At 32.5% G+C, this 14,699-nt stretch overlaps 3 protein-coding genes across 3 annotated transcripts in view; 2 read left to right on the forward strand and 1 right to left on the reverse strand.

Annotated features, from left to right (window-relative positions):
• Positions 1-1,126: 1,126 nt before the first annotated feature.
• On the forward strand, positions 1,127-3,034 carry LOC102590947 (protein ASPARTIC PROTEASE IN GUARD CELL 2-like). Its single transcript, XM_006341360.2, has 2 exons — positions 1,127-1,404; positions 1,551-3,034. Exons 1-2 carry the CDS (start codon positions 1,203-1,205, stop codon positions 2,825-2,827), a joined length of 1,479 nt encoding a protein of 492 aa, XP_006341422.2. The 5' UTR covers positions 1,127-1,202; the 3' UTR covers positions 2,828-3,034.
• Positions 2,620-7,374, reverse strand: LOC102593957 (probable folate-biopterin transporter 3). The gene is made up of 6 exons (XM_015306183.1): positions 6,913-7,374; positions 5,248-5,507; positions 4,771-4,866; positions 4,510-4,680; positions 3,563-4,340; positions 2,620-2,707 (listed from the first exon to the last, which is right to left on the reverse strand). The coding sequence occupies exons 2-5, from the start codon at positions 5,485-5,487 to the stop codon at positions 3,738-3,740; spliced, it is 1,110 nt and encodes a 369-aa protein (XP_015161669.1). The 5' UTR covers positions 5,488-5,507; positions 6,913-7,374; the 3' UTR covers positions 2,620-2,707; positions 3,563-3,737.
• A 5,814-nt stretch (positions 7,375-13,188) lies between these two features.
• Positions 13,189-14,699, forward strand: part of LOC102591293 (AP2-like ethylene-responsive transcription factor At1g16060) — a 4,667-nt gene continuing 3,156 nt past the window's right edge. The window contains exons 1-6 of the mRNA XM_006341361.2: positions 13,189-13,662; positions 13,742-13,824; positions 13,979-13,987; positions 14,155-14,243; positions 14,334-14,407; positions 14,485-14,535. Of these exons, the coding sequence (XP_006341423.1) occupies positions 13,472-13,662; positions 13,742-13,824; positions 13,979-13,987; positions 14,155-14,243; positions 14,334-14,407; positions 14,485-14,535 (497 nt within the window). The 5' untranslated portion in view covers positions 13,189-13,471. The remainder of the gene's footprint in view (positions 13,663-13,741; positions 13,825-13,978; positions 13,988-14,154; positions 14,244-14,333; positions 14,408-14,484; positions 14,536-14,699) is intronic.

Consider the following 14,699-nt stretch of genomic DNA (forward strand, 5'->3'; position numbering starts at 1 on the left):
GGACCCATTTGTATATCGAAATATACAAATGCAGGACCCATTTGTATATCGAAATATACAAATGCAGGACCCATTTGTATATCGAAATATACAAATGCAGGACCCATTTGTATATCGAAATATACAAATGCAGGACCCATTTGTATATCGAAATATACAAATGCAGGACCCATTTGTATATCGAAATATACAAATGCAGGACCCATTTGTATATCGAAATATACAAATGCAGGACCCATTTGTATATCGAAATATACAAATGCAGGACCCATTTGTATATCGAAATATACAAATGCAGGACCCATTTGTATACCGAAATATACAAATACAGGACCCATTTGTATACCAAAATATACAAATAGACCCAAATATAGATTTTTTATGTATATATATACCGAAATATACAGATTAATAGTCATAGCAAACATAAAATTTGTTATGGAGTGCAATTATACAAACTATAGCTATAACATATAAATATGATTTTTATGTTTGCTATATGTGAAAGTTGCTCTATAATATATCAAATAAAAAAATATTTTGACAAGATTTCTAATTAATTGATTTGATAAAAGGAAGTGTGTACATTGTCGCTCTGCCTGCCTTTCAACAGTGCCTAGAGGACAGGCCAAATGCAACAAGGCGACAACCGGTGAGTGATGGGGGACTGGAGATGTACATCTCAAGGCACATCATGACCTACATGTAACACCAGCAAGGCCTGAACTAAATATCAGTCCAAACTTTGAGGTATTGAAATGGGTTAACAATCAGCCAAAACTTAAAATGAATTAGATGAGTTATATTATTATCTTATGAACTAATTTTATCACCTTCGAAACAACATTTTAAAAGAATCCGAACGACATTTTGGACTACATATGCAGTATAGTCAGTACGTTTGGTAAGTTGTGACAGTTGATTCCCTTCCCTCTCAAAGGGGTGAGAGTCCTTATCCATGACATGTCTATCAAGTATCAACCAACCAATAATATTTCATTCACAATAAACCTCATGAAAGCTAAGTCCACAAAACTCCTAACAAAAAAAAATCACTTTCTTTTTCTCCCCCCTAAGTATCTGCACGTGAATTCCCAATAATTTCTCATGCATTTGTGGGGTCCCCTCCCCCACACCCCTACCCCTTTTGTTTTCATGCCTAACTCCATAAGAATCTCATTCTCTCCAACTCTTTTTTCTTCATGTCTATTATAGACCTTTGTTGTGTATGTTCATCTATAGAGAGCTTTAAAACAATGTCACTTTGTCAATATTCCATTGTATTTGCTCTTCTTTTTGTAGGAGCATTTGGATATGGAGATAATGAACTATTTCTCCCACTCAAAACACTTCAAAAGATGCATCACAAACATAATGAGCCAAGTTGTTCATCTCAAAAATCAAGTAAGTCTATTGCAAAAACAACATTGTGTACATATATTGAGATGTGGTTAATTATCAAACTCTTTCTTGGGATCTGTTATCATAGATTTAGCTATTTTTCTCTGTTTCTCAAATCCCAATAGACTAAACATTATGTGATTTTCCAGGGAGTGAAAATGGAGCAATTATACTGGAAATGAAGCATAAAGATTACTGCTTTAGGTCAAGGGGTGACTTGAACAAAAGGCTGCAGAAGAGATTGCTAGCTGATGATATTCGAGTTCGTTCGATACAATCTAATATCAAGAAAATCAGTTCTAAGCAAGTTGAGGCTTTATCACAGACTACTACTACTCAAATTCCTATCAATTCAGGTGTTACAATGCAGACTCTAAATTACATTGTTACTGTGACATTAGGCGGTCGAAATATGACAGTGATTGTGGATACAGGAAGTGATCTTACTTGGGTTCAATGCCAACCTTGTAGATTGTGTTATAATCAACCAGAACCACTTTTCAACCCCTCTATTTCCCCTTCTTTTCAAACAGTTGCATGCAATTCATCAGCCTGTCTGTCTCTTGAATCTGCAACTGGGAATTCAGGATTGTGTGGGACTAATTCACAAACTTGTGGTTACCTTGTAAGTTATGGAGATGGATCGTATACGAAAGGTGATCTTGGACAGGATCATTTGGTTCTTGGAAGAACATCAGTTGACAATTTTGTTTTTGGGTGTGGGAGGAATAATAGAGGCTTGTTTGGTTTAGCTTCAGGTCTTATGGGACTTGGAAGGAGTGATCTTTCTTTAATATCTCAAACTTCTGGTGTATTTGGAGGTGTTTTCTCCTATTGTTTGCCTTCAACTGAGGCAGAGTCCTCTGGTTCTCTTATATTTGGGGGTGATCCTTCAGTTTTCAAGAACTCTACACCAATCTCTTACACTAAAATGGTTCCAAATCCACAGCTTTTTAGCTTCTATTTCCTCAATCTAACTGGAATGACTATTGGTGGGGTTGCTGTTCAAGATTCAAGTTTTGGGAAAAGTGGATTTCTCATTGATTCGGGCACGGTTATCACAAGGCTCCCTCCTTCCATTTACAAAGCTGTCAAGGCTGAGTTCTTGAAACAATTTTCAGGTTACCCTTCAGTACCAGGTTATTCAATTCTTGACACTTGCTTTGATCTCTCTACATATGAAGAAGTGAACATTCCCACCATAAAAGTACATTTCGAGGGCGATGCTCAGATGGAAGTTGATGTTGCTGGGGTTTTCTATTTTGTGAAGAATGATGCATCTCAGGTCTGTTTAGCACTGGCAAGCCTGCAATATGAAGGTGAGATTGGAATTATTGGAAATTTTCAGCAGAGAAACACAAGAGTCATATATGATACAAAACAATCACAAGTTGGATTTGCAAAAGAAACCTGCAGTTTCATGTAGATGACAGAAAAAAAGGTAAGGCCAATAACGACTCGTTGGCGATAATATCTTTGCTTAACATACATAACTATTTGAGGTTTATTTATCTACTATGTAGGAAGATACAGATGATATTATGGGTGTTTAATTAAGTGTAAAATATCCCATAAACTTCTCTTCATGATGTAACACTTCCAATCATTTTATAATATGTGAAAACTGTATGTATGCAGACTTGTCTATAACAACAACACTGCTAGGTTCTATGTACAAAGAGAAGAAGATGAAATTTTGTTTTGTGTGACACAGAAAATATCGACAGCAAAAGAAAACAAATTGACATATTCTTTACAAGCATATAAAAACAGGCATCAGCCCCACAATAGAATGTCTCGACAACCGAGCCTGTCCTTTCATAAGAAAAAACGAACATATCATAATTTTTTGAAGACAGAAAGAGATAAAATAAGTGGTTAATCCACCAGTCACAAAATGATTCCTTTTTCTACTCGAAATCACAACAAGGCCACAGCCAACCATATTGGCAGTGGCATCTTTCAATTCTTGAGCTGGATTCCTTGATATTACAAGCAACAATACAAAAATTACGCCTCAGTCCCAAACAAGTTAGGATCGGCAACGCTGGTCTCAAGCCCGGATAAGGCTGGCAGCCAGCTTAAAACTTGATATTACAAGCATTTAAAAAAAATAAAATTACAAGGTCATTTGTAACATTAAACTAAGCTAAAGCCATACCAGATAAATATAATTTTGCTTGGTCTGCAATCTCTGTAGATCCATCTTTCTTGTACAATCTCTGTAATGCTGCTAAGAAAGTAGCAGCTGAGGGACAAAACACATGGTGACACCAGAATGATGGGAGTGTGTTTTCCCTGTCATTGTACTCATGAATCCACGTGATCGACATTGGTTACCAGTGGAGCCATCTCCAGTTTTTGAATGTCCAAAAGTCCTCTTCGCCCTTTTTTGAGTTATCGTCACTCTTTTTTGTCTTTAACATCTCAGTTGGTAGAATAGAAGCGTTGGGATCACTGTTTGGCACCAAAAACAGAATGCCAATTGGAAGGTCTCTCGAAAAGCTCCGGATCACTATTGCTATCCAGAGGCTGTCATATTGAGTTCTTGTGACATTCAAGGTGTGAAGTAACAGGCCTCCAGCCCAGGATGCTGTGAGACTGCCAACATGATCAATTGACATTAGCAACGCGAAGAAAGTTCCTTCAATGCCAGAAGGGCAAAGTTTTGAACTGAGTACAATAAGAGGCATCCATCTGAGACGCCCAATCATATGAGAAATTGCTGCATCGCTTACAGCAACAACATAATCAGGGATGCCAAACTGCAAGTTTACTCGTGAGACCAATATTAAATCAAGCAGTCGTGAAGCACCATATAATAGCTGAGACCAAAAAAGTACGAAACGAAAAGGATGGTTCCTAAAAGCATTCTGGTAAAGGAGAACTCCAAGAAGATATCCTACTGCACCGACAGAGGATATGGTCCCTACAATCTCCTGCATGAATGTCGAAATGGATTTATATTCTGTGGTTAAGATGTTTTTGAACTACATAAGTAGCAAATAAGAGATTTGCAAAATATAGAGCAAGAGAAGACAGGTCTTGAATCAGTTTGAATTAACAAGTTTGTGGCTAGACAACATTGAAAAAATAAAATTAAAGTACCTTTGAGAACAATGGGCCACCCTTTGCATCTGTATACCAGTAAAACATTCCCTCGTGATTATGCAAACTCAATGCTAGAGAAATGTACATGTATAGACATGGCCTCCACACATTCTCGCATTTTAGTGCCATCCACATAGCCTTACAAGCAGCCAAGAACTTTTGACTTACCTGTTGCAGAAACATACCTCAACAAAACAAGTATAAACAATCAAGAAGTATCCTAAACTGCGCAAAGGGCAATATGAGGTTCAAATATACCTGCCTGTATGCAACATCGTGTATAAAGGGTTCATGCAGCATCATTCCTACCAAAATGACCAGAGCAGCTGGAATGCTTAAAATTCCAAACACCCCCTACCAGATAACAGCTATCAGGAGTCTAGGAAATATCAAGCGATAAAAGGAAATTACCAGTAATTCAGGCTTCTCATGCATCATCATCATTAAGTTAAGCCACCAAAAAGATTAATGAAGCCATAAATTCTTATGGATACAAACTCCCCCGAATTTGAGTGTACATAATAGTACCTTAATTTTAATATTATTAACAAACAATTATATCTGAAGAATATCCAGTGGTTTCATCTCACAGGGAAAAAACATTCAAGAAGATTCATTGGGAAATCAAGAACAATTGCCCAGGCTTGATAAATGATTAGCCAATTAGCAAAATGCAAATTAAATCAGAAGGAATAGTCTATTGACAATGATTGAAATAAGTCAGAGATAGCAAACCTTAGATCCAATTAGATGAACCAAAAAGCCACCGATAGTGAACCCAATCAGTTGCCCCACTGAAGAGCTCACTCCACACAAGCTTTGCATGTCACTGGCAAGAGAAGGGTGGCTTATGCTGTTCTCTGTCACACAGGCATCAATAGTAACATCTGCTACTGCTTGTGCTGCACTGGCTCCCGTTAGACACAACAAAGCAGATGCAAGTTGTAATTTGTGCTTGAGTGACAGACTGAGCATGGAAAAAGCACCAAACAGACCTAAAGAATAAAGGGAGGTCGGTATTCTCTTCTTATCTATATGTATTCCTTAAGCATCAAAAGATTATCTTCCTTCAATCACAGTCTTGTTTCCTTTCCCTACATTTTCCGCGCAGCTGGTCAAATGCTAGTGTCTTACGCAGATTTTTCCAGCAGGTTAATTTCCATGTTTCTTTGGTTAGATGAAATCATCCCAACAGAAGTACAGATACACCGGGAACTGCAATACAATTTTTAGCAGAAACACAACAACTTCCATATAACTAGATTTGCTATGATGATAGTAAGCAATCAAATATTTTAGCATCCAAAACTGTTAAGCTGGTTTACATAACACAGCCAACAAATATTTTCTTGCTCAGACTTTTGAACAAGTAAAACTGTCTAAGGAGTGGCAACAATAAGAAAGTTTGAATACTCCTTTATTACCACAGCTAATGCAAAGTTAACTGATGAAAACTAAGATTGAGTATTATTCTTATATGTTATATAGATTGAAAGCTCAACTAAATGATTAAGAGTTCAAACAAGGCTTCGTCTGACATCAAAAAACTCCACTTGGCCAAGGATTTTATGTTAGTAGTCACGTTTAGCCTTTAGTTTACTAATACTTAACAGAAGATACAGTTTATTTTTTATTGTCACCACTCTTAAGTCAAAAAGGAGAAGTTTTGAGTTCAACAGGAAGATATTGAATTGGGAAAAGACCATTACTCCTAGAAGTTAAGGGGAGACATGTGATTTCAATATTTCCATTCAGAAGCAAACAAACCTAAATGTTCATAACTTAGGGTGTGTTCATTTGGAGTTCTATAGGAAAAAGTTCCTTAAAAATGAGAAAAGTGACTTCCCTATTGAAAGTAGGGAAAACAAGTTCCACAAATGACATTCCGCATTGATTGTTTCCTCTCAACCGTCCAACACACCTCATTTTCACCTCCACCACTACACACCCTATCCCGGTAGTATCCCCCACCCTCACCTCCCAAGTATTTGTCTAGGCTATATACAAATGTTTTTAAGATAATATGTTTTACTTACATACTAAACTCGAGAATATGAATAAGAAATCCACTTATTTTCGTGGAAAACATTTCCTTCCTAAAGAATCCGAATTTAGAAATCACAAAAAGAAGAAAAAAAAGGACAGGTAAAATAATGGCATATAAATGATTAAATCAAAGAAACATGAAAACAGAGAGATATATACAAATAGAAAAGAAAATCACAAAGGACAACAAACAAATAACACAGTCAAACATGATGATTCACTTCAAGAAACACAAAATAAGAAAAGAAACATACAAATACAACAAATATCATTAATGTTAACATCAAACAATAAATGGTGAATTAGCTTTTAATGCCACCACCCAAAAAAAAAAACACATTCTTGAAAACATACCAGCAAGAATAAAGTATGGCCTCCTTCTATATCCAATAATTGGAAGAGTATCTGTTAAAAGCCCCTAAAGAGGTTTCACAATCCAAGGAATTTGAATTATTCCAGCATAAATTTGAGCATCAGAAGGCATCCTTCATATAATACTGAGTACTAATCTTACTTAACCCTAAACTCATTCCTTGATTAATACCATAAATAATAACCACACCAGACACAAAACTCCAATGGAGTTCATCACATAGCATTCTGAACCAGTAATATGGCTTCAAAATTAGTTCAAAGATTCTATTTTTCTTTTGTTCTTGACTTTGTGAAATTGCTCCTTTAATGGAAATTCATCTTCTTGGCTCATGGTCATTATTCAACTAGTAATGTAGATAAAAAATGAAAGTAGTATGCAGAGTCAACGGGAAATGGAAAATCAAAGTAATAAAGAAGAAGACATAACAGGAAAATATTAACTTTTTTATTTGTCCTTCTTCCCTCGGTTTGCAACATTCTTCGAGCATAGAGTTACGATTAAATTTGAATAATGTAGTATAGGTCCATTCGGAGTGGTGCTCTCAATATAATTTTTTTCATATTCAAGGCTTGAATCTGTTCCAACATGATTTTTTTCATATTCAAGGCTCGAATCCGTTCCAACGTGATTTTTTCCATATCTAAGGCTTGAATCCGTCCCAATATGATTTTTTCCATATCCAAGGCTCGAATCCATTCCAACATGATTTTTTTCATATCCAAGACTTAAAACTGTCCCAACATGATTTTTTCTATATCCAAGACTCAAATCCAAAATAAGGCAATCCCACCATTGCACCACAACCAATATTGGTTAAAAAGTTAATTACTCTATTGGGTGAGGAAATATATTTTCTGTTTTAAGTCCTCTTGACCAGTTCATTTCTTTATCTCCATTTTTTCATTGATTTAATGGTAAAAAAAAAAAATTGAACTATCACGTTTTCGTAAGCTTTACTCCTTAATTATGTCCCATATTAGGGATAAAACACTTTCTAACAAAGACGATTTTGTATTCAAGAGAACTCAAACACGAGACCTTTTTGATAAGGATGAAAGAGTATTTACCACTCTACTACAATCCTTGCACTTCAAAGTTAATCAATTCAACTTGTTCCTTTTTTATACTCGAACTATTACCATAAGTGATGATTATTCATTATTTGAAATAGAGACCTCTAACTTAAGGTGAAACAGTCTCGTCCACTGTCTACAATTTTTTAAAAAGAAAATTATCAATTTTGTAGTTCTGGCAAAATTATGATCCAGTCAGTCCAAATAGCAATATTATTGTGTTAACCATAAATTGATTCAATCAAATGACAGGCCGAAATAGCTGCTGTTGGTACTGAATCATGGGCCACTCTTTTTTATAGACCACTTTGACAAAATTGTACTCATAAATTAACGACACTGAGAATGAGTGGTTTCATATCATAATTTGAGATATTTTAATATAATAAGTGATTCATGAGCTTATATTTTGTTAAAATAACCTCACATTTATATCTACTAACCATTTGTTTCATATGTAAATAAAATTTATAATCACATTATTACTTTTTAAAATTTATTATTCTCACTAACATAAAATTTATTATTCTCACCAACATATAGTCACTTTAACTCACACCTCACGATTGTGAAACTTTTCAACATTCACTTGAAACAATTAATCGGCATGTTAAAATAGTTGTTGAGGCAATTAGCAAGATGGCACCAACATTTATACAACCAAAAAATATGACTGGTGTACATTCCAAAATTTGACATAATACTCGATTTTGGCCTTGGTTTAAGGTAAAATTTCAATCACATTAATAAATTTATTTTATGGTCTTAATAAGTGAACATTTATATTTTNNNATTTTTATTACTCTTACAAACATTATTTTTATGAAGTGCATTCTATAATGCTTCCAATTTATTTTATGTTCTCTAAACTAATATTGATGTATTTTTTATTTGGTAGGATTGTGTTGGTGCGATTGATGGAACATATATAGAAGGGGAGGTTCCTAAAGCGGTGCAACAAGCATATCGTAATTGCAAAGGAAGAACATCACAAAATGACTTATGTGTTTGTGATTTTGATATGCGATTTACCTTTGTTGTTGCTGGTTGGGAAGGTACTGCACATGATAGTAAAGGACTTAAGAATGCACTTGTTGAACCAACGTCACAATTTCCATTTTCGCCACATAGTAACTTTAAATTGCATCCTTAGAATAAATATTATTTATTTACACAAAGCTGTCTCATTTATGTCACATATGCTTTTAGTAATTTTTTATAAAATGTTTTTTGGTAGATAAATATTATGTTGTTGATGCTAGTTTCCGAAACACAAACGAATTTTTAGCTTCATACAAAGGACTATGATATCATTTGCAAGATTACTGAGGAAGTGAAAGAGAGCCTCAAAATGCCAAAGAACTATTTAATTATAGGCATTCATCTCTGCGCAATGTGATTGAACGAACTTTTGGAGCTTGGAAAAATAGATTTAGAATACTGAAATAAGGCATGAACCATTGTGATATTGATACACAAGTGAAAATTGTCATAGCTTGTGCAGTGTTACATAATTATTTGCGAAAATATCAAAGTAGTGACGAAATATTTATGGTCTATGAACATGAAGATATAGTTGCGGAGGATATTGACCAACAAATGGCTCAAAGTAACAATGTTGGTTCGTCTTCTCGGTCACATGATCGAGAAATGCAAGTTCAATGTGACGAAATTGTTTTTACTATGTGGGAGGATTATATTAAAGACTAGTACACTACAATTTATGTTCAATTTTTTTTTATCAAATTAAAGTTAGATGAAACAATTACTTAAGTGGAGAACAAAAACTTTGTAATAATTTATTATGCGATTTTATAATTTTTTATTTATTTGTATTAAGATTGAAATAAACAATTGGGGCTATTTTAATAGTTTTACAACTTATGAGATTTTTATGTTTATGAGAAAATATACAACACAAAAATTTCATATCGCATGTCCAAACAAACCTTCAATTTCATCTCATGATTCCATATCATGATACCATATCGCATGGCCAAACGGGCCTTACTAAAAGCTAGTTCAAACAACTCAATTCTCTAAAATAAGCATTTTTAAGAAAATAAATATTTCGACTTCCCTGAATATTGGCCAAACAAATTATATGTTTGATTAGAATGACGTTTAAGAAAACATTTTTTATTATTATTACCTTAAATTAAAATATAACTTACCAAAAATATCATTTAAAATTTATAGTTTTAAACCTGCCATGTCATTTATAAACGAATGTTGTAACTAAAAAATATATTATTTTAAAAAATTATTGTACATACTTGAATATATATATATTTTAAAAAGTTGAACGGAAATTTGATTAAAAACCAAATTAAATGATGAATAAGTATCCTCCACCCTGGGTTACATGGTCGTATAAATAGAATTTTGGGAACCCTAAAGAATAGTTAGGTACTTCACTTAAACGTCTACTTTATTAATTAATGACTAATGCCCTAATTTTTGTCTACTTATTAAAGAGACGTCGCTAATTACGCGAGTATTAATCTTAATTAAATGAATTAATTCGTTTGGCCACCCACATATACCACTTCTGATGGGCCAACTTTTGTAATGGTCACAAAAGAGCCCAAATTAAACAAATTTCTCTCATGTCAATTGTGAAACTCATCACAGCTTCAATAGAAACAAGCTTGTGATTTTACGGTTTATTGAGATTAATCCATGTGTATAATTAAATGAGATGATATATCAGTTGTTAATTTATATAATGAACACTTAAGAACATGCGCGAAAATTTCTCTCAACCTTTGAATCATAAGCATTTAATAAAAATATGTTATCATGTGTTCAGGTAATCAATAGAAGCATATCGTAATTTGAATGTCTAGAAAATTTCATGAGTAATCAATTTATTCCGCTTTTTCCTTTCTCTGAAAATTGTAATATCATAATCACTACTGTGAAGTGTTATTCCCTTTGTTTCAATTTGTTTGACTTACTTTTATTTTTAGTTTGTTTAGAAAATAATGTTCCTTTTCCTTTTTCGACAACTCTGTAAACTCAACTCTCTACCTGACATGCTTAAGATCTACAAATTATAGAGCATTTTGATACATTTAACATATTTTTAATTTAAAATTATAAGATCTTTTTTTTTTTACTTTTTCAAAATTCATGCTAAATTAAAATATACTCCATAGATATGTAAAATTTATTAAGTTTGACTTTATAGCCTTGCTTAGCTCAGGATAGGGCTGGTACATACTCCCTCCGTCCCTATTTAGTTGTCCACTTTAGAAATGACACACAGATTAAGGCAACAATGATTAGCATAGTGAAGTTACAATTTTACCCTTATAGTACAATTTACTTCCAAAATAAATTCACTCAAGATAACTAATCAATGATGGAAAGTTCATAAGTTTATTTACTTTATTTATGACAACTTTTCACTTTAAATAAGGGTATAATAAGAAAAATTTTATTGTTCTTTCTTGATTTGTCAAAATGGACAACTAAATAGGGACAACTAAAAGAGGAAATATGGATAACTAAATAGGGACGGAGGGAGTAATATATCAAACCTATAATAAGCAGAAAGCAAAATGGTCCCACAAATGTTGGTTAATTATAGATTTATTAAGCTATTAATTAATGTATAAATTTAATGATTTCAGGAGTCATACGGAATTAATAGAGATTGGCTAGTTAAGTAGGTGCTCCTACTTTACTTACATCCGCAAACTCTACAACTAACTCTGATTAATGGATCTTAATATTATTCGCTATTTTTTTTGTTATTTCAAATTTAGTCCTTATATTTTCATGATTCTTGCATTTTGCATCAACATGATAATTTTACTTTCGACTTTACTTTTTTTTCCCTCGTCGTTCACTTTTACTTATTCGGACTTTCAGTTATCCTTAAAAATAATAAATAAAACATACATGTATAAATTCAATTGATATTGTTATCATTGTGTAGTAATTTGATTTGTGTTTATACTATTCCTAAAGTCATCATTTAATTTTTCTCGAAAAGATGAAACGAGTTTTAAAAAAAAATTAAGTGTGAGATATGGGATGTTCGTGCAGTAATAAAATAATTGATTTTGCAATTAATTTAATTTCAAAAGTATACTTTCTCCGTCTCATATTAGTTGATTATCTTACTACAAATAGTTATTTCATATTAGTTGTCCACCTTACCAAATTAAAAAAGCGTTAATTAGTTTTTTCTTATATTACCCTTATAATTAATTCTTTAATATCTATTCAACTTTAAAAATCATGATAAGATTTTTTAACGTCCATTCAACTTCAAAAAATAATTCTTAACTTGAAGTGAAAATGATTTAAAATGATACAAAGAGATCAGTTTCTCTCTACTGATATATGACTTCAACACCATTGCAGATCCATGATTGAGTGTATAGATCATGGGCAATTTTAAAATAAAAAATAAAAAATGAAAATGAGCATGGAAAATTAACATTTTTTAATTAAAAAAGAAACTATGTCCAATATGTTAATTATTGGAATTGCAGTATTACAGATTTGAATCTAATCGCTAGAGTTGTGTATTTTTTTTTGGATTAAATCAAGAAATCAAACTGAATCAAATCATTTATTATACATTACGTTTTTATATAACACATTCATTCTTCGATAAAGAAATCAATTAACATTAAATAATACCCACATTTTATTTTAGTTATAACATTAGGCATGTAAATATAATCTTATTGACTTATTCTATCCTGCTTCAACATAGATTAAGAGTATTTGACTATTTCATCAAATATATATTGCGATCTTTTTAGTGGTGTCCACTATTTCAATAATATGAATTCAATTTCTTAAAAAATATTTAAGAGATTTGATGCAATCACTTCTCATTCTTTATATAGTTATCCTTTTTCAACATTCAAATATAACTATTCTAATATAACAAATCAAAGCAAAAAAGAGAAAAATCAAATCAAACTAAAATAGACAATATACTGAAAAAAAATCAAATAATATAAAATTAAATCGAGAAACCATACACACCCTTGAAAAGGGTATAAATTTGGTAGAACTAAAAATACTGCACCTAATTTTAAACCTAAAATTAAAGAGGGGTATGAAAAAAAGAAAAAAAAAGAATTAAATCTGATTGAGTAAAAGCATATTATATAAATCAAGGCAGAAAAAACGGGAAGGCCAAATCTAATCTAAAGAATATATATACATACACACAAAAATAGATTAGAGCGAAACAACAAATAAAACAGAGAGAGAGAAAAGTGAAGACAAGCACAAAGTAGCTAACACACAAAAGAGGGCCAGCGCCAGGGCCTGCTGCCACTGCTTATAAACAGAAACGGCCAGCACCATTTCCTCCGCCGGCTTTTCTTTCGTCATCATCCTTATTTCGTATATATATATATATCTCCTTTCTTATTGGAGAAAGGAAAATTTCTAATTTATACTACTATTATTTTCTTCACATTTTAATTTGATGGCGAAAACATCAAAATCGAATACTACTGCAACTTCATCATCTTCTTCATCTAGCAACAAATGTGATAGTAAAGCGAAACGTAGCAACAAAATTGATAGCAATGCTATTGGTAAAGTGAAACGAACGCGAAAGAGCGTTCCTAGAGACTCTCCTCCTCAACGTAGCTCAATTTACAGAGGAGTTACTCGGTATTTTTTCTTTCACTACAATTATTTTTTCCTTCTTCTTAAATGGAGAGTCAGTTAAGTTCAGATTAATAATTGATAGGCACCGATGGACCGGCCGATACGAAGCTCATCTATGGGATAAAAATTGCTGGAATGAAACACAGAACAAAAAAGGAAGACAAGGTTCATAATTTTTTTTTAAAAATTAATTTTTTGTTTAGTGATGTATTTCAGTTAATATTAGATATGATGTTGTTGAACTACATTACTAATTGAAATTTTCTATTGGTTTCGCCGGCGCAAATCATGCTTATAACAAAATCCGATTAAAATGCAGTTTATTTGGGTAAGTTTCTATCTTTATCATTCTAATTTTTTATTTTTTTCAATATTATTATAAACTTTTCATTTTCAATTATTTGGCCCACCAATTTATTAACAAACATAATGTTGCCATTTGTAAAATGAAAATTTATCCATAGAACTGAAATTTTTTTTTATTTTTTTTTTCAGGAGCCTATGATGATGAAGAAGCAGCTGCACATGCATATGACTTAGCGGCGTTAAAGTATTGGGGTCAAGACACCGTCCTTAATTTCCCTGTAATTTTGACGAACTTATTTATCATTATATATTAATTTGAGATCATTTTAAATATTTATAAATTTTAAATTTTGAATTTGCTAATATAGGTAGCTACGTATGAAAATGAGCTAAAGGAAATGGAAGGTCAATCAAAAGAAGAGTATATTGGTTCTTTGAGAAGGTACATGTATGGTTTATTTTCATTTTTTACTTAGTTAATTAATGTTTTTTAATATTGTTTTTGTGATATGCTTGCAGAAAAAGTAGTGGGTTTTCAAGGGGAGTATCAAAATATAGAGGTGTAGCAAGGTAATTAATTAACTCTTCATTTTCATAGCACACTGTTAAAAACTGAGCTAAGAGTATCCTCGAGAAATGCTTGATCTTAAGACTTGCCGCAAAAATGTTGGTGATCTAAAAATGTTGCTCTTCATTAAAGCGACAACGAGCCCAAATAAACCCCTGGTCCCCCC

Source organism: Solanum tuberosum, unplaced genomic scaffold (genome assembly GCF_000226075.1).
Source record: "Solanum tuberosum cultivar DM 1-3 516 R44 unplaced genomic scaffold, SolTub_3.0 scf00026, whole genome shotgun sequence".
Taxonomy (NCBI): Eukaryota; Viridiplantae; Streptophyta; class Magnoliopsida; order Solanales; family Solanaceae; genus Solanum; species Solanum tuberosum.

Coding starts and splice junctions, on each gene's coding strand:
- LOC102590947 (XM_006341360.2), top strand. CDS start 1,203: ATGTCTATTATAGACCTTTGTTGTGTATGTTCATCTATAGAGAGCTTT. Junction 1,405..1,550: donor TTGTTCATCTCAAAAATCAA/GTAAGTCTATTG, acceptor GTGATTTTCCAG/GGAGTGAAAATGGAGCAATT.
- LOC102593957 (XM_015306183.1), bottom strand. CDS start 5,487: ATGCTCAGTCTGTCACTCAAGCACAAATTACAACTTGCATCTGCTTTG. Junction 4,867..5,247: donor TTCATCTAATTGGATCTAAG/GTTTGCTATCTC, acceptor GTTATCTGGTAG/GGGGTGTTTGGAATTTTAAG. Junction 4,681..4,770: donor ACGATGTTGCATACAGGCAG/GTATATTTGAAC, acceptor TTTCTGCAACAG/GTAAGTCAAAAGTTCTTGGC.